Source organism: Eubalaena glacialis, chromosome 16, assembly GCF_028564815.1.
Source record: "Eubalaena glacialis isolate mEubGla1 chromosome 16, mEubGla1.1.hap2.+ XY, whole genome shotgun sequence".
NCBI classification, from domain to species: Eukaryota; Metazoa; Chordata; class Mammalia; order Artiodactyla; family Balaenidae; genus Eubalaena; species Eubalaena glacialis.
The window spans coordinates 10978792-11005635 of record NC_083731.1 but is presented as its reverse complement, the minus strand read 5'-3'; the positions used below and the strand labels follow the sequence as shown (position 1 = coordinate 11005635).

The window sequence follows — 26844 nt, the reverse complement described above, 5'->3', positions numbered from 1 at the left end:
TAGTGACTGAGAAAGAAAGAGTTCCTCCACTGAATCCCTGGCGTCGTCCTTGTCTCTGTGCCTGTGACACCTGCCTCTTTCCAACGACCTGTTAGGATGTGGCCCAAATGGAAAAGTTGGAGAAAAACTCCATGAAATCTATCTAATAGACCCCGATGTTGTTGGTCTAAAATATGTGGCTTTGGCTGCCAAGCAGCCAGATGTTGCTCTGAAATGGGCACTAATACAATAAAAAATAGAAAACACTAAATTGATGGGGGCCTCTCTCACCATCACTCGGGATAACCTGGGTGTCCCCTGCTTCCTCTGGGGTAAATGTTTGCTCCAGAACTTATAAGGGAGTTTGAGAGTTTCTCCAAGAGACAGGACTGAATTAAATTGGTCCCTAATTCAATCGCAGAAGCCAAGTTATTGCAAATCAGATTTAAATTTCTAGACTGTGCCCAACTCAGCATGAGGAGCTTACGGACTTGGCACTGTTGTTTCTCAACAACAGGGAGTATTAAATCACAAAAAAAAATGGAAGTGGGAGGGAGAGGGGAGAGAATGAGGAGGCACGGAGGGTACAGTGCCCATTATATATTCAAGTGAACAAGTCAGTAAAGTAGGAAGCTAAACTTCAGAGCCATTTTGCAATTTTTAGAAAGAAGGTCTTTATTGTCCCAATTATATTTCTATACACCAAGAAAAGGTAATTAGTCTGATAATAAGATAGGAGATTATTTGTAGTATTTTTAAACAATAAATACTTTAATGAGTATTTTAGACCACTCACGATCTGCTTGTCCTAATTATTTGTCATTTAATTGCCATACTTTGGGCTTTGCACAAGAAGGGAGAAAAGGAAGGAAAGAAGGAAGGAAAGAAAGGGGAAGGAAGGAAGGAGGGGAAGAAAAAAGGAGAGCTACACACCCTATCTGAAGCAAGTGGTTGAAAGTTTTAAAATTCAATAAAGTATTATGTTATCCATAACACTGATAAGGATCTGTACTAATAAGGATTTTCTCGACTTTTTAAAATTAGATATTTTTTAATGAGTTGTAGTTTTTTTGCAACTTAGCCATGTAACAAACAGCTGGTTACAGTTTCTTTTCTGTAATCATTGTTTCATGGGGCCGCAATCCATGTGAATTGATTTTAAATCAATGCATTGGCTGTATAAATGACTATTAACTTTAGGAATTATTTTTATAAAAAGAAACCAAAAATAAATCTTGGAATAAAGCTTTAACAGCCGACTTAGTCATCACAGTTATTCCAGTACTACATGCTGAGAAGAAAGATTATAAATATGAAGCACTATAGGTTTCCTTCTTTTTTGCAGTCTTTTGTAGAAGACAAAAATGACACCATCATACAGTTACCTAAAAGACTTGACAGGTATTGATTTAAAGCACGATATATCAAGTGGTACTGTAAAAAGGATTTCATGGTCATAAATTTTAATGTCTTCCAATTTTGCACCCTCTCAGTAACTTGTCAATAACAACTCTTCTGTATAAAATATTTGCTTTGCTCCCACATGGCATTAAAGTCTGATGTTCAGTTGTTGGGATATATAAGACTTGACGAAAGATAACTTCACATATGGAGGTTCATAAATTTCTAAAACCTAACACATATCTTAAAATTAGCCTCAGTACCAAAATATGGCTACTTAAAAGGCATCATTAGTTTCACAGCATTGTAAATAGTTTATGTTTTGCTTCTCAATTTATAGTGTCTGTACCAAGAAGTTCCCATGAAATCTGGCTTTTTACACATCAGTGTAAATTATGTACATAAATTATAAAATTCAGGACTAACAATTAGTACAAAATGACTACCAGAACTGACATCCTTTATTAATAATATTGTAACAACTGTTAGATTACTTAAATGTAATTTCAATATCTACTATTGAAAAAAAGTCTCATTTGTCATAATTGATGTTATTTGTTCCCAGAAATTATTCCTCAAATAATTTAAAGCATCTTTATTTATATAGGATTTTAATGTTTTATTAGTATGCTGACAGATAATGAAATAGCAACATGAGGATGTTTTAATTATGCTACTGTAAAGAAAAGATATTGTTATATTTATTTACTTAAACTCTTTTTCATGAAATACTAAAATTTTTTTAGAAACATTGTTCGTTTTTCTATTTGACAGAATAATGACAGTAACAGGAATGGACCTTTTATAAAACATCACGGATATAATTTGTACTGGCTATATGTTAAAGCTGCTATTTCAAAAGCAAAGCAAATTGATATGCCAACAAATATACTTAGCAGAGTAAATTATCATTAAGTGTACATTCATTTTTAAAAAACCAAATATGTCTATAATTTTATCATATAATAAAATATAATCTCATCATTATTATAACATTAAATTATGTTGCATTTTGTCAATGACCTGATTAGATTCCACTCTTCCCTGATTTTTAAATTGTTTTTTTAATGACTACATGATTTCATAGAATCCTGTGACTCTTATCTTTGTATAATGTTTTAATTTAAGATTCCTTTTTAAAGCTTTTTTAAAACCGTTACCACAGAAATAAGATTTCTTCTGGGGTGTCTAAGCATCTGTATAAAGGAGAAATATCCAATCTTCATTCCATAAGCAAAAAGGGAAAATCTGAGGGGTTTTTTTTTTTGGTTAGAGAAACTTTATGTAATTTTTTATTTAAACATTTTTAAATGGAGTAATCTAGAGATCACAATGTTCAAATCTGCCTTCTGTTTTACTATACTGAATAAAATTTTTTTCATTGAAATCCAATTTTCTGTTAGTGGTTAGAAGGGATACACTAAATTCATCTAAAAGAAAGAAAATTGAATGTATTATTGTAAGACACTATTGATATTAATATAGTTGTAATGTCTGCTTCTGTAAGCTTTATGAAAACCAACAGATCACTTTTAAAAGAAATCATGGAAGATGGGATAATGGTACAGAATAAGCAAAAGACAACTTGCAGAATTGGAAAGAATTAACATGTAATTTTTTTCTACTTTAACTCAAAATAATCACTTTAATTTGCAGACATTATCCTTTTAAAGTTCCAGCCAAAGCAGTTATTCAACGAGCTGCCTGGTCAATCCACCTGTAACTAAAAATGAGAGATTATCTGCTCTAAGGTGGCATTTCTATAGGATCGGAAACACAATTACTCCCATTGTTGTATTTGTTCTTATGTGGTATTCTGGAAAAGCCTGCCTGATTGTGTTATTTTCTTTTTAAAAAGTTCTAAAAGTAATTAGTTATTTTACATACAGACTGTAAGGCATTCAGGAGACTGGCGTGGTTGAGACATTTTGTTTGAACATCTGTTTGTTGTTTTGTGTTTCCGGTGTTATTAATCTTTGTGTAGGTAAGCAGGTGATACACCCTAACCAAATTGCAGTGGTCCAGGAGCAGTTTTCTCCTTCCCCTGAAAAAATTAAGTGGGCTGAAGAACTGATTGCTGCCTTTAAAGAACATCAACAATTAGGAAAGGTAAATGTTTTGTTAATGCCTTGAAACATTGGTGAAACTGGCGTTTAAAATACTGTGGGGAAGAATGAAAAAATATACATTGTTTGAGTGGTTTTTAAAAACTTGTATTTTGAGGAGGAGGATATGTGTGGGCTTAGGGGGGACAACATTTATCACTGAGAAATTCACTTAAGGTAAATTTGCCCTTCCACGTTCCTAAATATTTCACTCACTGGATCTCAAGTTTCTCATTTTATTCTTTTCATAAACTATATTGGCAGCCTTTGAGAAAATAGAAGTCTGTTTAGTTTTACTCTACAGACCCGATGCAGCATTCATATGAAAATAATTTTAGATCAGAATGAGAGCAAGTTGTAATGAAATAAACACAGTTTGATCAAATGGTTCTTGTGGAGAGAAGAAATAAATTTCAAGTTATTTTAATTTGGGGGGAAAAAAGTACAAAAATCTCCTCCGGTTTAGTCATTTAAGAGTGGGAGGTTGTATATGTGTTAGTACCAATTTCTGGACCTGAGATTTGGATAGAATGGAAAGCAAATTAACACTGGAGTATGGTTGTTCCTAATTTAGTGCATCATTGAGCCTCGCGTTTCCTGCTCTGTGGGTTTCTGCTATGTAAATATTGCAGTGGTGATGCACAATCTGTCTCCACTTTGTGCCAGTAACACTTAAATTAGGTGTCGCCTGAAGGAAGATTTTATGCTAGTTGCAGCATTGTCAGTTAATTATCTTAAAGGTTATTTGCAATAATACCGTTTGCCTCTTTTTAAGAGGATGGGGGGAAAGTTGCATTTATAAATCCATCCTAGAGGTTGTATCTAAACCTGGCCTTGTTACTTACATAAGGAGTGAAGTTTTGATGCCTGTAATGCAAAAGTACTTAGGGGAGAAAGAATGTTGAAACATTATGAAGGTTCTAAATGTTAAACAGTACCCCCTACAAAAAAAAAAGAACAAAATTGGTTTTCAGTGGTGAACCGGTGACATCAGTATGAGAAGTGTGGCTTACACTTTTCACTGGCAGTAAAAACACCTAAAAATCCCAGGGCTTTCGAAAGTAGGTAACAATATTAAGTGGGTCACTCCCTCCCTCTCATTACCTGCCTTCAGCTCCAGCCATGCTCACATGCTCACCCTCACACACTTTCAGGCTCATCTTTGCACAAACTTGCACTTAAAATCAAAAGACGGAATATATGACACTGGAGACATCCCGTTTGGACTATACCAGTTTCAGGATAAACAGCAACCTTTCATTTCAAATCAGTAGTGACCATCAAAAAAAACATATTGCAGTGGGTAAAAAGATTTTTTCAGTTGACATTATGTTTTATGTCCATTTCTATATCTTGATCCCAAAATCCAGATCCTCCATGAATAAATATAGATACTTATCTAGAGAGAAGAGCCACATACTTTTACATTTATACATGCAAATAATTCCATCCACTCCCCTCTCCTGCATGCTTGCCTGTGCACACACTCACTAAATGTTCTGTACCTCTGTGTGTGCCTTATGCCAGCTAAGGATATGTACCTGATACATACTTCCTACTGAAGTAAACTGAGGCAGGATGGGGACCATCAAAACGGCAGACCAAGTAGAGTTCCAGTCTGGGCCAACACTGCCTTCTTGAGCTGTCTACACTGGGTTTCACATTGGATAAAATCAAAGGGCGCCACTGGCATTATAAGCAGCTAGAGGTGTGAAAGAAGTTACCTAAGTTTCAGTAGTCAGCAAAGAAAATTCAAACTAGAAACACACTCTTTTACCAGCATTTAAGTTCTTGAATGAGGGAAAAACACTTTTCCATTGTATCTTGAAAGTGCTATTCCCAGGGAAAATTCCCCTAAAGTGTCCTTGCCTTTTGATGATGGCAACTTAGATGTTAAATTCTGAACTGTGTTTTTTTTTTTTTAAATAAGAAATACCCTCTTGTTGGGACATATGCTTTCACAACAGTGTGGTAGAATAGCTTTTCTTAACACAGAACCATAGAAATTAGAGCAGAAGGGAGACTCACTATTAGGTCATTTCTTCCCTGCCCCATTCGTGTAGGTTTGTTTCCTACAGCAAATTCTCCTGGTGCTTTGTCCAGCAAGGTTTAAATGATTCAAGTAATGGGGCTTCCAGTGGGGACATATGGTTATTTTATCCAGTCCGCATGTTTCTTTCACCTTGCCTATAAATTGGCTGGTCACAAAAATTGGGTCTGCAGGTAGGTGACTCTGGGTCTTGAGGGGTCTTGGGGTTTAAATAATGTAGGTTCTGTTTGTAAAGATTTAGTATAAATAGGTCGCTCAGTTGTATAAAATATTGCTTCCAACAAACATCTAATCTGTTTTATTTCAAATGTGACTCACTGATGAAAACATAAACCCTCGGATACTTTGTCCAAAGCACAGGTGACTCTCTCAATGATGGGAAACTGATGGTTTGTGTCCTAGTGAGATACTTATAAATTTCTAAAAGACCTTTTTTCGCCCTGTGATGAAAATTTCATTCAAGTAATGCTTTCAAGTAGAAATGACCCAAGAAGGCAAAATTATGTATCATTGCTTTTCTCTACTTCCTGCTCCCGTCTTAAATTATATTCTGCCCTAAGATAAAGGTATAGCTGAAGTTCACAGTTAGTGCTGGGTCATTTGTATTTTCTGTAGTGATAATAATATTATTATTCAAAATAACAAACTTCATGAGAATACTTAGATCACAAGTAGATAAATTATTGGGGTTTAGTCTTTAGTATCACGGGAATTTATTTTGTTCTATATTAATTAAAAGTTCTAAGGAAATAAAGTTTGATGCCCTTAGTCTAATGTTGGCTAAAAAATACTTTACATTAAAAAATAATAAAAAATAACAATCTGCTCATATAATCTGTCTCTGTTTGGCAGGTAATGATACTTGTGACTGCTTTGTTTCAAGAAACTAAAGACATTTATTTTCAGGCTAAAAAATTTTGTCTGGCATGACAGTCCCCATCATAAGAATTAGGGCTATAGATTGATATTAGGGACTCATTAAAATCTGTCGGAAAAAGTTTAAACATTCCACATACTCTATGCTCCTATTTTAATTCCCATAAGCTAAAATATTTCTACTTCAGCTGACACCAGTTGTGAGGTATATATCCACACTATTAATCACACTTGATTCTTTCTTTCATCCTTCCAGAAAAATATAATTTGAGATACAACCTGCATGTCATTAACTATTTTAGTCTCAAATTATTTGGTGAAATATTTTAGCCAGGATAAATCACTGCCATGTGATTTGTTTTAAATTTGTAAAGTATTTTCTTAAAAGTTAATTTCATTTTTGATGTCATTTTTTCGTAATAACAATGATTCCAATATTTGAAAATTCTCCATTCAGAACTGAATTTAGTATTGTTTATTTTAAAGTATGATTTTAACACTTCTTTTGTTATCAAATAAGAACTGTATCTAGTATGAAATTAGATAATTGAAATGAAATCATCCCAAGCAAATAATTAGTTAATATTAGTTGATATCAATAAAACTGTAATTTGTATATAAATAAATACATATACATATTTATATTATATATATATATATATACATTCATATATGTATGCTACTGAGTATTTTTTCACATCTATATTATAAACTCAGTGCTAAATTCATCATTTCTTAGGCAAAAATGACAGCTAAAGGAAATAGTCGGTTGCTTTTTTAAAACGATTGATAATCCCAGGAAATCCTACATTTAGAATTTACCATTTCTTTTCAAATAGAGGCTCTAACAGAAAAATATGAAAAAATAGCAAAAGGTATTAAGAATAGCAACATGTATTACATGAGATCGATCTTTAAAGGTACTTTGCTAGAATATTCATAATTCTGCAGTGTCTGGCTACCAACATAGCTTTGCTTCATTTTCAGTATTCTGAGCACTCTATTCATAGTAAATCTGTAAATGCTTTATTTGGTTTTGGAAGGATTTTGTTTAAATTTTTCAATATTTTTTGTTCGTTATAGCTTCGCAAGCTGGCTAAAAACCGAGGAAGGGAAAGTGTCCGCCTTTAAAATCTAGGTTCCACTAGTAATTATAAAGGTCAAAAATAAGGTCACTAGCTGACATAACAACTATAAACAACACACATAACTGAAACATCCTAACTTCACTCAAGAGAGAGCAATAATGCAGATTAATATGTTTACATTAATGAGCAAATCCCCTATAGGAATATAAATTGGGAACTTATATCTTAATGAAGAAAGAAAAAAGAAAGAGGTTTTTTTCCCTCATGTAAGTCTTTTCGTCTAGAAAATTACAAAGAATAATTCCCCCTCCCCAATATTGAAAGCAAATTATTTTCATAGGTATCTGATTACGGCTCAGACACCTTTCGTTTGTGTTTCCAAATGCAGGGCTTTACAAAAGAAATACTGTTTGGTCCAGATGGCCTTCTAGAAGGCTCCCTGAGAGAACTCAGAAGTCTCTCTAGCCAAAAATATTGTTTCCGCTTATTCAAGTGCCAGAAATCCCACTGCCGCTCTTTCACGCAGATCAAATAAACCATCCAAAGATTTGGTTGTTGTCTTTGTCAAAGGAAGGGGTTGATTCCACTAATAGACAACAGTGTGCCCTCCCACACTCATGCATCCCACTGCCTACAGCCTTGCCCCCTTTATTTGTAAGCAGAAATACTAAAATCAGAACTGAGTGATTGCCAGTGAAAATAAAAGAGGAAGGGACATCACTCTACTTTTGAGATGCTTAGTTATTGCATTTCTCCATTTATTTCCTTGTTCATTGAAAATCTTTAGAACTATATCCCATAATTTTGACTTTAAAAAGTCAAGTTCTTAGAAAAGTTGAGAGTCTGCCAATGGTGACTTTAAGGTTGATTTGATTAACAACAAATTGCAGATTTCTAAACATTTAAAGCAAGGCAGTACAGTTTTACTGCTGATCATATCCTATTTCACATAGGCTTAGTGGCAAGTGGCTGATTTAGTATTAGAGGATAAGAGATTTTGTATGTAGGTTAAATCTGATAATTTTTAAAGTTGTTTGTTTCATCCTTAATTTATAACACATTCTGAAGGATATTTTAATCAGAATACTTGTATTCTGGTTTATATGTTTCAGGATTTTTTTCTTGCTCAATTTCAATTTTAAAAAATGCAATTCTGTTAGATGAAATCTCAGAAATATTCTAGTTAAATCCCTTCGGTTTACAACTTATAAAATACACTGAGACCCAACTTGGGTTTGGAAGTTACCCAAGGTCACTTACAGCCAAGGTGGTGATAGAGACCTGACCGGAATTTGGGGCTCACTTTGTAAATAAAGATAAGAACATAGCTTAAATCTGGTTTCAATTCGGTCACAATGAATCTGCACGCTAATGACCAAAACTAGATAGAGCTTTAAAAGTATTCAGTCACAAACAAAATGTGAATTTCATTAGTTCAGATTAGAATCTTTTTCTTAGTCATGCACTTTTTTTTTTTTTTTTTTTTGCATGAGCAGAAACTGATGAGGAAGGAAAGAGCAGAGAGTATCCCTGTACCTTCCCAACCTTCCTAGCTATTATTCCCCACATCGCTCCCTCCTTCTCAGTTCTGAACCCTGCGCTTGTCCACTGCCCTGCCCCAGAAAGACTTCTTGGCTCTGATCACTGCAAACCTCATTCTGTTTTATTAGTCATTCAATCTCCTAAGGTAGGTTGGAAACTCTCAGAGCAAGACCGGGGGCCTTTGGCAAAGAGGCCACATCTGGCCCTGAGCTCAGTTTCATCTCACTCAAAGGACAAGTTCCCAAAGTCCTGTTCTCAGTTACACCTGTGGTTGCAAAAACACACCATGCCTTTCAGTGCCTTTAATAGCAAGAGCCAAATAAGGGCCATGAAAGGACGGTTTTACTCCTTGGACATCTTTCTCTCTCTTCTCCTCTTACGGCATTTCTCCCTCTTAGGATGTGTGGGTCTGCATGTGTGTTTCTGTATATGTCCTTCCTGTTCCTTCCCCGTTCCTCTTTCCATGGATTCTTTTTTGTTTCCTCTTTTTCCTTATATCTCTCTTCCTTTCTCACCACATCACCTCCACACCCCGCCACTACCCCGTGCCTTCTCTCCTTCAGCTGATTATAATAGAGAAGTTCAGAGCATTCTTTTAATATTTTGTGGTACTTATTAAAGAATTTTGTAATTCTTTTTATATTAAAAGCAGCCAAATGGAACTTTTACTTTACTAAGAAATATAAATCAAGAGTTTCTAGAATTCTCTTTTTTTTCCATTTTAGGTTAGTGGACCTCAATGAAAAAAAAAAAGTGGGGGAATTTCTCACCACTACCCCAGAGAGTAAAGAATTCTTTCTATCACAGATCTCCCTGCAGCATCTTGGATGGAAATAGGTACACGATATACATTTAGTAAATACTATTTAGCTAACTGGTTTCTAAATTTCTGACAGTGCTAAAAAGAAATTATTCGTTTTACTTTTTAACAATATATATGATACTGACCTTTTTTCCCTTCTAGAAAAGTTGAAAGAAAAATTTTCACCAATTATTTCATCAGTTATTGTTCATCAGTTGTATTTTAGTAAATGTTTAAAGTGCCTTCTAGTTAATGTTAGTTCATTTAGATATATTTTCCAAAGAAAGAATAAGGCTACAGCATTTAAAATAGAAGTCTAATATTATTGGTCTTAGCTGCAAGCTGCTATAAAAAGGCCCTCATTCTCTGCTTTTCTCATAGGCAATATCAGCTTAAATTTGACATAAAATATTCTGAATTAAATGCAAGTATTTACACATTTATCTCAGGATTAAAAATAAAATATTTTCCAAGATTTCTAGTTTCAAAAAAAATCTGAGAGGTGATAGTTGCAGAACTCTATGTAATTAGTAAAAGTCAATGAATTATACACTTAACAATGGGTGAAGTTTATGGTATGCAAATTATACCTCAATAAAGCTATTAAAAAAACAGAAAATTAAGCACAACGTCTAACTTGCTAGCAAATGTGGAAACTCCTTTAGATTGCAATATGCTTATAAATCCAATTGTTTCACCTCAGTAGGTAGCTTTCCATGTGGCATACTTGGCCTGATTTTTCCAGATTTCCTTATCAAAAGATATTTAAAATAAAGACTTGTCTATTCCTGTCTGATCATTTTGCCTGAATATTTTAAAAGATAAATCCTGTTGCCTACATTTAGTGGGTTCTGAGAAGAATTTTAAAAACAGAAGGCACCTTTGGTCTCCCTATCCGTTTGTGAAGTAAGGATGCTCTGGTCCACTGAGACCCTCCATCTGGGCAAGTAGACAACTCAGGACTGGTCACATATTAAGATAATTGACCTAAACATTCACCTCAGCTCTCCTCCCTACTGTTCAGCCACCTCCATCTTCCCTGCCAAATTCATCTTCCAAATCTTCTACTAATTCTTCTTTACTCCTCCAGCTCCCTAAAACTATTGGTAAAGTCCCAAATTAATCTTACCAATGTCCAACACATGAGTGTTTCTATTTCCTGTGTAGAGCTAAAGCTAAATAATTTCATGCTTCCTTTTTAAAAAGCAAGATGTTAATGATGTCCCTTCATTTTACATCCACTCAGGTCCCATGTTCCAAAGAATTTCCTCTTTTTATAAACGTGTCAGGCCATTTGTCTTCGCTAGCAGTCTTCCTTTTCCTGCTCACCGTCTGCTGAAAACTATCCTGTTTCACCACTGCCTCCGGCATAGCCGTGCTCCCAACTGCTGGTCACCTGCATCTGATTCCTATCTCCTCCGGCTGATAAGTTTTTAAATTCTTTTAAATGGATTTAAAAGAATTAAATACAGAGGGGCCGCTTGGACAGGTGATTCCCCATGTCCTCTCAGGCAGCACTGACCTGGCAGCTGGAACTGCACTGTGGGGCATACAGAACCCTCCATCCCGTTCTCCATGGAGGGTTCTGTGCTCTTTTTTCAAGCCAGAGAGCCACAGGGGAAAGACTGGGGGAGGGATGGGAGGGATAAGGAGGGAGCTTCTCCAGGCTTTTCCACCTTTCAGAACTTGGAAAATAAATCCAACAGGCTGCCCAGGATGCAGGATACCCAGCACCCGACACCCCCTCGGAGGCTGTGCTCTGAGGCAGGGGCTGAAGGGATCCTGTTGAAGCAGTTCAATAGGCCCGAATTGTCACTATGTTCCCCACTCAGGCACAAAACAAACCCCCTTCAAATATTTCAACTGTTACATTCTTATGAATCATTTAAACGGCCACCCCATCAAAGGCCATGGAATATCACCTGTCAGAATTTCAGTGCTAGTAGTAAGGACAGATTAGCCCAATGTGAATTGCCCATGTTGAATGACTTCAGTTGAGCTTTTAGAAATTTCAAGTAGAGATATATTAACATCTGTAAATTCTCTGGTCATAGAGTGAACAACTATTGAATTTTAATTCAAAATATTAAAATACCTATCAAATTATCACTACAATTTAAAGTGTTAAAAAAAGAAAAGCATGTTCTCTAGTCCCCAAGTCCTCAATAGTATTCTTTTACTCTCAATGGCAGTTTTAAAAGATGGTTTATCCATAAAACAAAAGGTTACTGATATTCAGAAGCACAAAGATCAAATGTCACCTCCTTTAATCCTTCTTACAAATGCTTTGGGTTTTTTGAGGACTTAAAATGTCATTCACATTTTTATTATTGAATTTTTTCTCACTGAAAATATCCTTTGGTATTTCTGCCATCATAATAATTATAGTAAAAGCGTCCAAGTGGAAAACTCAGGATGGAAGCACGTTGCATTTCAGTTGTTCCCAAGCCAGTTATTAAAATTGCATTTTCACATACTTGCTTATCTGGGCCTTACCTATATATCATTAATTTTTTCAGCCTCATTCTAAGTAATAACATCTCTGAAATAACAGTTTAGATATGCTATTTGTTTTTTATAAATCACATCAAAATAAATTTTTTAAATATAGTATATGTAAAATAGTATATATTAAAAATTTTTGATATTAATTTTTTCTATAATCATCTTATGTACCATGGTTACCAGACATGCTTTGAGGTATACTGATTAGTGGGAAGAGTTTGAGATTTGGGGTGAAAAACCCAAGATTCTAGTCCTATCCTACTCATAAGTTCCTTTAAAAAGATGAACTAATAACTGAACTGCAGTTTTTGTATCTGTAAATCAGATTGTTGGATCCCCAGACTACTCTAGAACAGAGAAAAAATTACCCAGAATAAAGGAAAGGAAACAAGTGGTTCAATTTCCTCCCCCTCAGGGTCCAGGGCCCCCTTGGGTGCACCAGGGCAGGGAGCAAGAACAGAGGGAGCCCTGTGGGTTCCAGTCTGGCTGCATCAAGCAGGGACTGAGTCCTGTGTGCTTTGTCGTGAGGAAAGTCTGTTGTCCCTCTTCCAGATTGCTCTCATTGAGGCTAGATTAGGCTCCCTTTCCTCAGGCCCTAGAGAAACCCCTTCATCAACAGACAGATCCAGTAACTCATACTGTGGTCCTTCATTTTGCTTCATCTATTGAGTCACTGATGACCAGAAGTACAGGGGGCTCTTGTCGAACACAGAAGGCCAACCCCACTCGCACATATGGATACACTGCTCTGTTTCCCCTGCCCCTCTCTTGACCTTCATTTGGCATCTCTAACCTTCTAAAGCTGACTTTAAAAGTACCTGTTTCCTTGGGAATTCCCTGGTGGTCCAGTGGTTAGGACTCCGCACGTTCACTCCTGAGGGCCCAGGTTCAATCCCTGGTTGGGGAACTAAGATCACACACGCTATGCGGCGCAGCTAAATAAATAAATAAAGTACTGTTCCCCAAAGCCCCTCCAAGGCCAAACCACCCCGTTTTGATGGCTCTTTCTCTCTGCAGCTTCTAATTCCTTAAGCACCACTTACAGATAGACTCGCTTGCACTTTAACCGTTAAGTCATTTGCATGAGTTAACCTGACCCCAACCCAACATCACATTTGTTTAGGTCAGTCCCTGTGTCCTACTGGAGGCTCAGCAAGTGTTGGCCAACTGACCAGGGAGTATTACCAGACCAGGGAAAGATCAAGTGGCACAGAAAGACACTTGCAGATATAGGAGAGCAGAAAGGTAAGAGTGATTCTGTCCTCCCAAGTCATTGTCCCCTCAGTCACCCAGCTCAGGCCCCACCAAAGAAACAAGCTTCACTCAGAACCATGTTTTGGGTGCTGGATTCTGGGGATTCAAAGATATGTGAGACCCTGTCCTCAAGGGCTTCCCAACATAGTGAGAAGGACAGCGACGTAAACAAATAATTACAGTAGAGTGTGACAAATGTTGTTACAGGAGGATGTGTAAGGGAAGGAAGGAGAGAAATGAGCCCAACCAGGGAAGTCTAAAAATGCTTCACGGACATGACATCTTCTGACGTCTTGAAGCATAAGGAGCAGTTTGCCGGACAGACAGGGAAAGGACCATCAGAGCAGAGAGCAGAGCCTGTGGGAGAGGTGCAGAGGTATGTGTGTGTGTGTGTGTGTGTGTAGACTGGCAGGAGACTAAGCTGAGAGCAGAGGCAGGGCCTGGTCTCACCGTGGGGAGCCCTGGGCCCCCAGCTAAGGAGGTTGCACTTGATTTTGTAAGTCCAAAGGGAGCCAAAGCAAGGTTTAAGCAAATGGATGATCTTATCTGATATTTTAGAAAAATAACATCACGGTCCCAATTAGGAAGGTGTCCCAGCACTCTCTCAGCAAGACCTCTGCTGGCCAGCCTGGGAGGCAGGCAGCCTCCCCACTGAGCTTTGGGTGCCTGGTAACCAACTTAAATCCTTACCCCTTAACCAAATTGTGAGGGGACCAAGGCCATACTAGGGCCTGTCCAAGGACTCCAAGTGTGATAGGTTAAAAAACAGGAAAGAAAGAATGAAACAGTGCCCATTTGTGTCTCTGTGAGAGCATCATTTTCCCCATTTTGAGGGGTATAAAGGAGCAATTAACTTTGGGAGTAAGGAAGAGCTATGTGATGGGAAGTCAGGGCTGGGCCTGAGAGATTTTAGCAAGAAGAGGGCACAACCAAGGTCCTAAAGACAAATTCCATAGTGGCCAACACTGACTAAAAGTTTTAGGAATTCACTGGGAACTGTAATGAGGTAAATAATTCATTGGGCATAAGACTTAGCATCATAGAGGAAGAAATGAAGTGTCACCCTGACAAAGAAGGCGTATAGCAGCTGTGCTCAAATATTATCATTAATTCTGACAGAGCAACATCATCATGGGAATGTGCCATAGAGAACTCCCTGAATGCCCAAAGAAGTTATTTGAAAATACAATGAGTAGGGAAAGAATTAGATCAATTTATGGGTGCTAGAAAAGTACTCTTTTAGTACTCTACAGAAAAAAATTCTCAAGTGCTAAGTGCCAGAAATGTAAAATATATGAATATTTCCCATAGATGTGATTACTCTTGTCATCACCACCATCATGATCACCAGTCCTTTTGCCATCAAATTGTAAGTCAGATTCTCCCCCATTGAAGAACTTCAGGGTCTGATAAAGTTCATGTTATTTCTGTGCCTATCTTACCACCAGGCAATGACCCAGATGTTAGAAAAAGTACAGCCCAATAAGTAATTGTTTTCCTTTCTATACAGATAACACCTATGCTAAGGTGATACTGCTCTTCATTTCCAGGAGGCTGAAGCCATAGACATGTGTATAGTAAGAGGTGCCAAAGTGGCTGACTAGTGATTTATTACAACAAATAACTCAATAGGTAATTGCTGAATAAAAGCCCGTTGTGCACGAAGGTGGAGCCCCATGACAACTCCAGCGGGAAATGCATGACATGCACTAGGTACACAATATCATGTCTAAGTCAACAGTGTGAAATGGCAAACATGGTCCTGATTGGTAAGAAGGGCAGCCTTTTCAGGCCTCTGATCTCCCTATTCATAACACTGGCTTTTTCTCTAATTCTTGTTGCATTTTATGGCACCTGCTTCTTTTCTTCCGTGTCTCCTCCTGCAAACTGTAGGCTCCTTGAGAGCAGGGATGGAGTTGTACCCATTTAAAAGCCAGCCTAACCATTTCTACCCAGGAGAGCTAAAACACAGAGCTTCTCAAACTTCAATGTGCATTAGAATCATCAGAGGGTTCCTGGCCAACGCCCGGACCTTCTGCATGAAACCTTATAGGATGGAGCCCAAGAATCTGCATTTTAACAAGCCACCTCCCCATTAGATGATTCTGATTCAGGCGGCCAGACAACCCACTCAGAGAACAATCTACAAGCCCAGGGCATAAGCCTGGAGCGCACGCTTGGGATCAAATAGAGCTAGGTTTTATACCAGTTGTATACTTAGCGAGCTACAGGGCAGACTCGTACAAGTATCTTTGTGCCTCAGTTTCCTCAGTTATAATATGGGGATGGATATATACTCATAGAAACAGATGAATACATACTCATTGCCAGGGGATGGAGGAGGGGGAATGGAGAGTAGTTGTCTAATGGTACTGAATTCCACTTTTGCAAGATGAAAAAGTTCTGGAGATCTGTTGCGCAATAGTGTGAATCTAACACTACAGACTCATATGCTTTAAAATGGTTAAGATGGTGAATTTATGTTATGTGTTTTTACTACAATTGAAAAGAAAAAGAAAAACAATGTGTTAATGGGGATGGGTCATAGTGTCTACCTCACAGTGTTTTTACAAGCGTTACCTGAAATAAAACATGTCAAAGACCAGGCACAGTCCTGGGGCTAGCAACTGCTCAAGAAATTATAGCTATTATTATTGTTGTAGTCATGGTTGTTAAGGCTTTGAACCATGAATGAGTTACTACTTAGAGGCATTTTAAACCAAATTATATTCCGAATCTTCAAGCTGATGGAAGTTCCCTCTTCTTTTCAAAATGGTACACCAGTTTCTCAGAAACTCACTGAGCTGTGAAACCGAAACTTATCTATGATCACACATTAAGGAATGTTTCAAACCCTCCCCACAAATCCAGGTAGCTTTTGACAATCTGCATTCTTCCAAATCCTGACCAACAGACTGTTCACATTTCACATGTAGATCCATATGTTAAAAAACCAACCATATTCTAGGTCGATGTGAAAGCAGGAGGATATTCATATGAGGAAGTCTTGATTCTTAACACTAAAATCCTCAATTTGCAGAGATGAAGGAAACAAAGAACAAAAATGTTAACTTTTGTTTTCCAGCTTAAGCTTAACAAAGGAAGTCAAGCAAAATCTGCCACATAAAAGAAAGAAATGATTTCCCTGTCGTGAAAAACTACATGAAATATTTTGCATCTTTGATGTGCATGTGGAATCCAAAGCGGATTCAGGGAACATGGCATAGACCCAAAGCCAAGTCATCTTGATTCTCTGTGCATCATTTTGATTTCATGTGCATCTAGGCTAATTTCATCTCTGTTATTATTAGCCTATTATTTAAGCTTTAGCAGGACACATGTGCTGTTTTACAGGACCAGAATCCACTTGGTGGACGGATAACCAGGAGGCCTTTGGTCTTCATCATATACTCCAATAAGAAAACTAGACTCTTGCCTTGTAAAACAGCACGAGTCCCATGCCCTGATTTCACATGTCATGCTAACCCACAGAATATCCTTAGAACTTCTAACCAAATTCATAAAATTCATCATGGTCACAGAGACAACCAAAATTAGCTCTAGGTTGAATGAAATTAGGCACAGACCAATCTGGGAGTATAAATAGTAAAATGGGCAGATTGGAAAATAACTTAACGGTATAGGATTTTAGGCAACACAGGTGTTCATATGAATCCGATTTATCATTCTAGGGCTGAGAAGGCTAAGCACTGGTGAGAATTCTAATCCTAATGACTTTTAAATCTCTCTTGATTAAAAAACAAATTTCAAAGTCACTGCTAAGGATTCCCTGCCAATTTTTTTAACCTCCATTCTGTGTATAACTCTATGTTATTATAAGAGATGAGGGTTTCCAGCGAGCCCAGGAGACCATCCCAGAAGTCCTGAATAATGACAACATTGACTGTTGAGAGGTGGTACTTGTAAAATCCAGAAATGGATGGCAATATATACAAATGGACCATCATCAAGGATTATAATTGCTCCAACCCACCTTCAGGTCTCAAAAGACCACCTGCTCCCCACTCACACCAGCATCCTTACCAACAGGTAGAAAGAAGGGGAATTAAGAAGAGCTGTAATTGAAAACAGCAAAAAGAAGTGATTAAAAGAACATGAATAACCAGACATTAATTTCAGATTCATACTGCTTCTGTCCATTTAATTCTTCTTTTTCTGAGGCACTAAAGGCTTGAGGTTCTGAGACCCAAGTACTAGCCCCAGCTCTAACTTTTCCTAGTCAAGTGACCTTGGAGAATCACTTAACTACTCTGGGCATCAGAGTCCTCATCTAGAACAGCACTGAGATCACATGACACATTCAATGAGTATTTGCAGAAGTTTTTAAAAAGTGAATCTGTAAAATGGGTATAAATCAGGAGATCTCAGGTTCTTTCCAGGCTCACCATTCAACAGACCTATGATTTCTTTGTTACAGATTCATGTCCCCTGTCACTGTAATCCTTTTCTGCAAAAGTGTGTACCAACAGAAGAATCTCTTTTTACTCAGTATAATCCTACCTTACATTTTCTCATCACATGATAGTGTTACCCCTCAATTACGTTACAAGAAGAAGGAAGCATTCTTCCTTTAACCTGATCATACAATTATTTATTCAAATAGTAATCAGTTGCCAGAGCATATTACTGTTTTCACAGTTCTATGAAATATTTCAAAAAGTATATAAGGAAGTATTTACATTTTCCTTCCGCCCTTGTTTTCTTCTTGATTTCAAGAGTTAAATAAGCAGTTTCCAATACCTTGTGCCTGATGTTTTTCCTCTCCATTAAAATGCTGAAGTGTTTTCTTTTTCCTCTTTAGGAGGAAAAAAGAAATCTTTCCCCTGTAATTTACTTTGGCTTTCTCAAAAGTTGGGTAGGAAAGTCAGTATAATTCAGGTGGAATCTAAAATGTTCTTGTTGTACAAGTGTGTGCAGAAAGGAAGCCTGTAATTTCCGAGCATTCTTTCAGGAAGTTTGTATTCTCTGTCTTCCAGGGAGCCTTTACTTTCCAAGGGAGTGTGATCGACATGCCATTACTGAAGCAGGCCCAGAACATTGTTAGGCTTGCCATATCCATCAAGGAAAAATGATCTGCTAAATGAAGCTCTCATCAGGTGGGCTGAACATATACAGTGGGTTCCTTAAAGACAAGCCATAATACTCAGGGCAACTTGTTAGTATGCCAGATGGGAGCCTTTCTTCATTTACAGTTCATGTTAATCACTTTTTTTTTTTTTTTTTTTTGGTTATCTCACTGGCCAGTTATTCCTCTAAAAATGAACTTTCTTCTTTTTGGTTCCAAGCTTATGATTTTATTGTTCATGAGTGTGTTACAAGTACGGACTTATGATTTCACAGGGAGATAAAATAGTGGGGAGAGATGGGCTGCTCCAGGGGAAGTTCGGTCTTTAGTGAAACAGATCTTTCCCAAGTACGTATACTCCCTTCACCCTGCTCATGTTAGATGTTTCCCACATTGTGCATTGTTCACTCGACACCAGAAATAATTTTAAGAAAGGCCAACCTTTTAAAAAATAATAACTCAATGAACGGTTGGTGTTTATTTCACTAGTAATCTGATAAAACAACAGAGATGGCATAGAAAAGTTGATTAAGTACCATACTGGTTTATATAGATATCTTCTAAAAATAAATCTTCAAAACTGATAACTTTAACCTCCACCCACCCCCCAAAAAATGAAATATCCCTATCCTTGGACTGCTAGGTGATCACTATGAAAGCCCTCATCCTGGGTGAATGCTTTGGGTCAACAGTTACCAGCAATTAAAAAATAAATGTGCAGAAACACAAGACCATCCATTCTCTCCCTTTATTTCCCTGTTTAACTGTTTGCCATTGAGGCCATTTCCCCCCTGTAAATGTATGGCTGGGACAGGGCCCCCTCAGCAATAAACTTGTAGCCTCTAAGAAGACACAATGCCACAGAGCTGGTGCATATGGTCCCCTGTGAGATTTGCATCACATTAGAGATGCTGCTACAGGTCATATGGGTGGTGTGGTTAACGGGCTTAGTAAAGCTGTTTTGAAGAGGTTAACCCAGCTTGTAGTAAGGGTAAATAAACATAACAACCAGCCATTCTTCCCTATTCAGCATGTGCTCTTATATTGAAGGCTAAAGGGTATTGAAGCTGCGAAGGATCAACTTGTGTTTGCCAGAGGACGCCAATGAAATTTGAAACACCAACAATCAGAGATTTTGTTTCTGCTCCTCATTAAATCATGAGCTTTTGTGTGGAGACTCTGGATGACTGTTCTTTAAGAAATTAACAGAATGGGAAGTTTTAAACTCTACACCAACCTTTTCATGACCTACACAGCAGCAAAGCTGCTACTCTTAGACAAACACCGCAGGGAAGGCTGTTCTGTTTATTTAAATTCGTAAATAGAAAACAGTTGTTTTTTATTTTCATTTTTCACCTCCTCCTACACCCTTTTTGTTTATTTCCTATGTGGCCCCTGCCATGTGCCCCACCCAGGGGTCTACTTTCCCCTACCCCTTCCAGTTCCTCCAGGAAGCCCAAGAGGGGAGGAGGGCTGAAGGTTATATACAAGGAAAGGCATCATGGAACCAAAGCAAAGTGGGAGAGGCCCACATACGGTCATACAACATCCACCACCAGTGCAGGGCCGTTCCGACAGGCATGCAAAGGAACCTGATCCCGGCTGGGCAGTTCTGGGAAACACATGCTTTGAGACACCAACTAACATTTCTCAAACATGGGATCCGACGAGGCGGCTCTTAACTGAGATGGGATGTGCTGCGCTGGGGTCCTGCCTACCCTGGGCATCGCATCCCCTAACCCCTCGAGAGCACTGGTCACCTGGTGCTGCTCCAGAGTTAGCTGGAAAGAAAGGTGGGAGCCTGCCTCGTCCTCACTCGGAGGGGCTGGAAGGAGGAAGACAGTGTCTCAGCCAACTTGGGAGGTGACTGGCCTCCAGCCAAACTGGGCTTCAGGACTGCGGACGGTGACAGTGGGCAGCAGTTACAGGAGAAGCCATCCCCGCAACCCACTGCGCAGCTGTGCCCGCCGGGTAAACCAGGACCATAGGTGCCCACGCAGCTGGACCCCACTGCTTAGCACACAAACACAGGAGGACCGCTCAGAAGGCAGAGGGAAGCCTCCTCTCATTTTGACACCCTCAGGGTGTTGGAAGCATAGGCAGGACCCGTCTTAAACAAAAGACGATAATAAAAGCCTTTCTTCATACTTCCCTACAGGCAGCCCCCACTTCAACTCTGCCGTCCTGCCCATCCTCATGTGTTGGTCCAGATAACCCCACCTCAGGCTTTGACAGGATGAAAGGGAGACGCTCTAGTCTCCACCCCTGTTACACAGGCAGCCCCCAAACCCTATAGATGGACCCCCTCGAGCCTGGGGCTCACTGAGAGCCAAGCCCTCCACTCTAAGGGACCCCAGATGCCAGGGTGAAGGCATGCGGACCTCGGGAAGAGCAATCCTCTCAGCAAGGTCTCCAGGGGGCCCTGAGAGCCTGGACCTGACTAGGTCTTCCCCACCCCCATCACCAACGGGCTCACAGGTTCCTAGATTTCCAACCCTGTTGGACTGGTCACCACGCCCTTTATCTCAAACCACACTTTGTTCCAACAAAACCACCTTGTTGTTTAAGTCTCCCTGAGTGTCAGATTTATCATCTTCCTCATAACCCCAGGGTCCCAATTATGATAGGATCATGACACTGGGACACACTAGAGCCAAAAATCTGGACCAAGGTCCCACTCTCTGAGCACAGACCCTCCAAGAGGGACCCAGAAGAGGGTTTAGTCAGAGTCAGAGATCCATCATGCCTCATTCCTTGAGGAACAAAGGCAAGGAGATGTTGGGAGACAAGAGGTATCCCCACTTTTCCCACCCACATCTCTTTGGTGCCTCGGGTGGGTGAAGGTAATACAGGGAAGGTGGGAGGGAGGGCTGAGTGAGCTGACCCTACTTGGTATGTGACAGTGCCCAACCCGGGGAATTCCTCCCAGCTAGGAATGGACTGACTGCAAGAAGAGAACCTTGCAGTAATCTGATTAATTAAAAACCATACCTGTTTATATTTTGTGTAGCTCATCGCAAGCTGCTCCACCATATTTACCCCCCTGTTATTAATTCTTGGGGGCTAAATTATGGGTAACACTATTAAAACATTATCAGAACTAATGAGAAACAATTACTTAGAAAATGAGCCAGGACAAGATTGAGTTGAGAACATCAGTGGTGATCACTGCAGATTAGTTTAATAAATCATCAGGTGTAAGGCAAGACTGACTGTATGTATGCAAAGCCCCATCACGGGAAAATGAAATTGAGATTTTTTTGGCATAATTTTTTCATTAATCTCAATAGGACCCGAGTGGTGTAGATTGTTTTATTCCCTAATACCTTGCCTGAGGGGGGGTTCCCAATAATGTCTTCATTGTTTTACTGAGGTCTTAATGACAATCTGTGACAACTTCATTTTAATGTATAGAGGATTATATCAGTACAATCATGTTTTATTGAAACGGCGAGGGGAACTCCAGCAGAGTCCGGAGTCAGGCACTATCCCTGAGCGCAAGTTGGGAAGTCCCCCGGCATCTGGGTGCAGTTCCCTTCAGATTTACAAGTATTGAACCGCTAACTGCCCTGACATCCTCTCCTCCAGGGACTGACTGGGAAAAGTGTCTTCAACAACGAAGACTTGCTGCCTCCAATTTGAATTTGAAAGTAACTCGTTGCCTGGCATATTTTGCTGCGTAAATGGAATAGACCGTGTAGGTTTTTTTTTTTCTCTTTTCTTTTCTCTCCTAAAATATTATGATGAACATCCCAGCCCCTAATAGTTCTTCGGCAGTTCGGGAAACTGACCTTCAATAGGGACGATGAATTTTCTAATGATGTCTTAAGAGAAGAGTTAATACGTGCTTTTTTATTTGAAGGGCATTCTGCTTCTGTGGTTTCTGGTTAGCTTGGAAAGCTAAATGTCTTCCGTTTTGATTTTGATTTTTACCTCTAGTATAATACTTGGAAGGCAGTTGATGGTACAAAACGGGTTCTGAGATTAACAGCAGGATCTTGTGCATATTGATGCTGTGGAGGGTCACCGAACCGGTCTGTAACCACAAAGCTTGCGTCCAAAGCTGGGGGACACTGTCCTCCCAGCCCTGAGACCCTCCCCCCCCCCGCCCCCGCGTCAGGTTTTCACATTGCAACTTAGGGGGAAAGTAATCAGCCGACCTCAACATTTAAATGTTAAAACCTTGGTCTGTCTTTCCGCGCTTTATTTTAAATCGGGGTGGGATGGGGGGTTAAGAGAGCGAACAAATGGAGAATAAATTACTTTCAAATACCTTAGTACCAGAAAGCTTGCGCGGTGGGACCGGGCAGCTTTTTAGTGTTCTGTGACGGGTGGTGGTGGTGAGTTTGTTTAAATTCCAGCGATTATTTGGCAATATATTTCCTTATGAATCTATAAGAATTGCCAACGACGAAAAGAAACTGATTTGTAGGAAGGAACCGAGATCATCCTTAGCGCCTTTTGGTGGTTTGCTGCCGATCGAGCCCAGTTTCAGCTAAACGGGCTGAAGCCTGCAGATTTTTTTAAATTTTTAAAATGTTTTACAAAATCTTTTGGGATTTGTTTGTCGCTCACGCCTGTCTTTTTTTAATTTTTGTGTTCTTCGGCTGTAAGCGACCCGCTCGGTTTTACTGTTTGCTTCTTGAGACGGGGAGGGCCGGCGATCTCGGGGACCGCGTGCCCCGTCGGAAGGACGTGGCCCGCCGGGCCAGGACACGCCGAGTCCGCGTCCCCAGCGCCCGTGCTTCCCGAAGGCTGAGGTCGGGGGCGCCCCGACGCGAAGATCGGCGGGGCCCGGCCGGTGCGCCCCGTGGCCCCGGTCCCGCGCGGCGGCCGCTCCCGGAGCTGCGACCGTCGGGCGGGCGGGCGGGGCCGGGGCGCGCAGTGGGCCGGGACCGCGGGCCGCCCGGAGCCTGCGAGCCTGTCGCGCAGCCCCGCTGTAATGGTGGCAGATCAAAGGCTGCCCCGTGTCCCCGCGGAGCCCAGGACAATCCCGCGCCTTTGTGCGCTGTTGCTAGGAGCCCGAGAAACTAAGAGAAAGTGTCAGGAGCATGTTAATCAGACTCGTTACAGTGTAACAATAACGTCTCTCTCGGGTCTCCCAGGCCCCGCACACCCCGCGCACAGGCCCGACACCTGCGCGGGGCCCTCGCGCCCGCCCTGGGGACCGGCCGGCCCCTGTGTCTTCCTCCGAAGTCGGCGCCGCGGCCAGGCTCTGGGACGAGGCCCTGGGGGACCTGCCAGCGCCAGGCGCATCTCGCGGGTCCTGGTTTCCCTGACCCGAGCCCGGCGCCCTTAGCCTGTCCTGCTCGGAGCCGATCCCTGGCCAGGGGACCTGCGGAGGATCCGGGTCCCCTTGCTTTTCAGTCATTGAGTGGAATTGCCCTCGTTATTCAAGCACGGTTTTAGAATCAAGAGAAAAATGAACATTCCATTTCAGATAGCTTTTTGGTGGAGTTTCTTCAAAAGACTCTAACTTTGCCTATTTTCCTATCAAATCCACAGAGGATATTTTAAGTGATAATCCCGAGTTTACAGAAGACAAACCCAAACTTTGCTAAAAGTAAAGATTTCTCGGAACTTTTTAGAGAGAATCACTTAATTCATTCGTTTATTCGTTCAACAAACATCTGTTGAGCCTGACTGGATGCCAGACAGCTAGTCGGAAAGCCGTAGGACTGGTTCCGGATGCACTTTTCTTTTAAAATTAAAATGCCCTTGTGTGAAGTGAAAGGAGGAGCAAAGGCGTAAAATAATGTCAAATGTCAAAACAAAAAGAAGTGCCACTGGCTACTACAGCGACAGTAACAGGAGAGGAGCGAATTAAGAATTTAAAGCGTTTGAAAAACTCGCCATATGCTTTGAAAACCAGCCACTTTTTTCAACTGTTTCATCGCCTCCCCAATTCTTTTGGTCCCTATGAGTTCCTTCAGGCTGCAGTCCTGAAACCAGAGTCCTGCCTGAGGTCTGAGGAGCGAAGTCAGCCCTTCTGCATGTTTGTAAACAGCCTGTCAGATTTGCTAAAGGATCAAACACACTGGGTCCTGGCCCCATTCTGCCCTCGGCCAGACACAGGGAATTGGAAAGCTGTGCTCAGTCTTAGGGCAGAATTTGGCCAACTCGAGGTGGTTTTCTCCAATGTGAGCTCTCATTCAGGAATCAGGATGGGCATTCCGGAAGGGCAGAGGGACCACACTTCTTGGTGGAATATAACTGCCAAACCTGAGTCAAAGACAAAGCTTCCTGTCACCAGGAAGAATAGAAAACAACCCACTCTCAAATCACCTGTGCCTACCTATTGACCGAGGGGGAATCCTGCAACAATGTCAGACTTCTCAGTCAGTCAAAATCAGTTTCTCTCTCACACTGTGTGCAGCATGTAGACGTATAGAAAACTGGACATGGTGCCAGGGATTAGTCTAAGACCTGGAAGGAACTTTCCAGATTCCCTTCATTACATAAATAAGAGAGTTGATATACTGAAAACCCCATCTCATGAAAACAAAGGAGACCAAACAGTGACTATATTGTGATGTTAAAATACCTAGCTAAAGGGGAGAAATTCAGGGAAAAGAAACTGTTTTGCTGGGGGGGGGGGAATGTTTGTTTGTTTGTTGTCTACATCATGCCACATAGCTGGTTTGACTGGGTTTTGTTTTTTTAAACAATGAATCAAATTGCCTTAGTTATTCAGACACAGTAAAGGAATCAAGAGAAAAACGAGCATTCCATTTCAGATAGCTTTGTGGTGGAGAGTTCCTTCAGAAGGCTATCCACTCTAGGCATCTGGCTTAATTTTTTTTTTTTTTTTTTTTTTTTTAATGGGCTCTTGAGTTCCATGGAAGGAAGAACATAAAACCAACATGAACTTCTGGCTTAGAATCTCTGGGAAAACTGTGTTAATAACCCAAACTCCCAGATGAGGAGAGGAGCACATCTGTTTCCTCCGTGGGATTTCCAGAGACTGGGATTCATGCAGCAGCTTCCAGGGGAGCTCTGTGATGCTTTTCCCAGTGTGCTGTGAGGGAGCTCCGGCCACCAGGAGCCTCGCTGGCATTTCCACACCAGCCCAGCGACACATCGCCTCCCCCAGGGGCCCTGGCCACGGGGCGGGTGGACTGTGCCTGGCTGCAGGGCCTGACACTCCTGTGCAAAGGCTCTACACAAGCTGTAATCCCTCCCTCTCCATCATACCCAGCAAACTCCTAACCATTTTTCAAGACACAACTTGAAGACCACTTCTGTGAAGTCTTCCCAACTACCCAGAGACAGCTTGCTGGCCCTCTCCCAGTCCTTCCATTGCACTGGGTCAGATTTCTATTGTAGTACTTTGTGTGTGTGTGTGTGTGTGTGTGTGTGTGTGTGTGTGTCCCACAGCAGTGTGGAGGCCCTGAACAGTGGACATTGCCATGTACCCCAGATCCCTCTCCTGCTCACCTCTCACTCCCCACCCCCATCCCACCCCACCCCCACCCCCGCAAGAACTCGCTAAAGGTGTGTTCATTACATTAGGCCCTGAGACATCTGTTCCTCCATCAGACATCTTGCCTCCCGGATTTGTGCAAATATTGGCCCTTTTAGTGCACTTGCTCAAGGTCACACAGCTGGCAAAACCAAGAGTTCAACTAAAGTCTGGAAATGAAACCACTAAACCACACAGTTGCACACCCGAGAACTCCCCAGATTCATAGCTTCACATTAAGTTCCCGACGAAGGAAGCTCTAGATGAGTTTTTTGAAGCAACAAGAAAATAGCTGAAGCCTCTTTTTCAACAGCTGCCTGCCTCAGAGACAGTGCCTGACCCTGGCAAGGGTACGTGAACTCATCACAATTCAAACAGCCGGTCATCCAGTGCAGCCAGGGAGCTGGGCAACCAGGCAAGTCCAACCTCGAGGTAGGCCTTCATGCCCCCCGTCTCTGCCTTTCCCAGACTAAACAAACAGTCCCTCGCACATTTTGCAGGGTGGCGCACTGGGGGGGAATGGCCTAGTGGCCATGGAGAGTGTCATAGGTGGCATAAGGAAAGGCGTTCCAGTGAAGGGATGAAGGAGCAGGACGCAGACTCAAGGACAGAGCTGGGTTCACTCCCCACGCCTCCTCTTGTACCCTCCCCGCTCCTGCGGCCCTACCCTCATGGCCCCCATCATTCTCTGCAT

General features: G+C 40.7%; 1 protein-coding gene across 4 annotated transcripts in view; it reads left to right on the top strand.

Moving 5' to 3' along the window:
* CLYBL (citramalyl-CoA lyase) overlaps positions 1 to 26568 on the top strand; it is a 243212-nt gene extending 216644 nt beyond the window's left edge. For 2 of the 4 annotated variants that reach the window (XM_061170772.1, XM_061170769.1), the window contains 3 exons: positions 3365 to 3489; positions 18600 to 18719; positions 19739 to 19859. In XM_061170772.1, the coding sequence (XP_061026755.1) occupies positions 3365 to 3489; positions 18600 to 18695 (221 nt within the window). In that variant the 3' untranslated portion in view covers positions 18696 to 18719; positions 19739 to 19859. Of the gene's footprint in view, positions 1 to 3364; positions 3490 to 18599; positions 18720 to 19718; positions 19860 to 26463 lie in introns of those variants that run through there. The other 2 variants (XM_061170771.1, XM_061170770.1) reach the window with 2 other exon arrangements.
* The last annotated feature ends 276 nt before the right edge of the window (positions 26569 to 26844 follow it).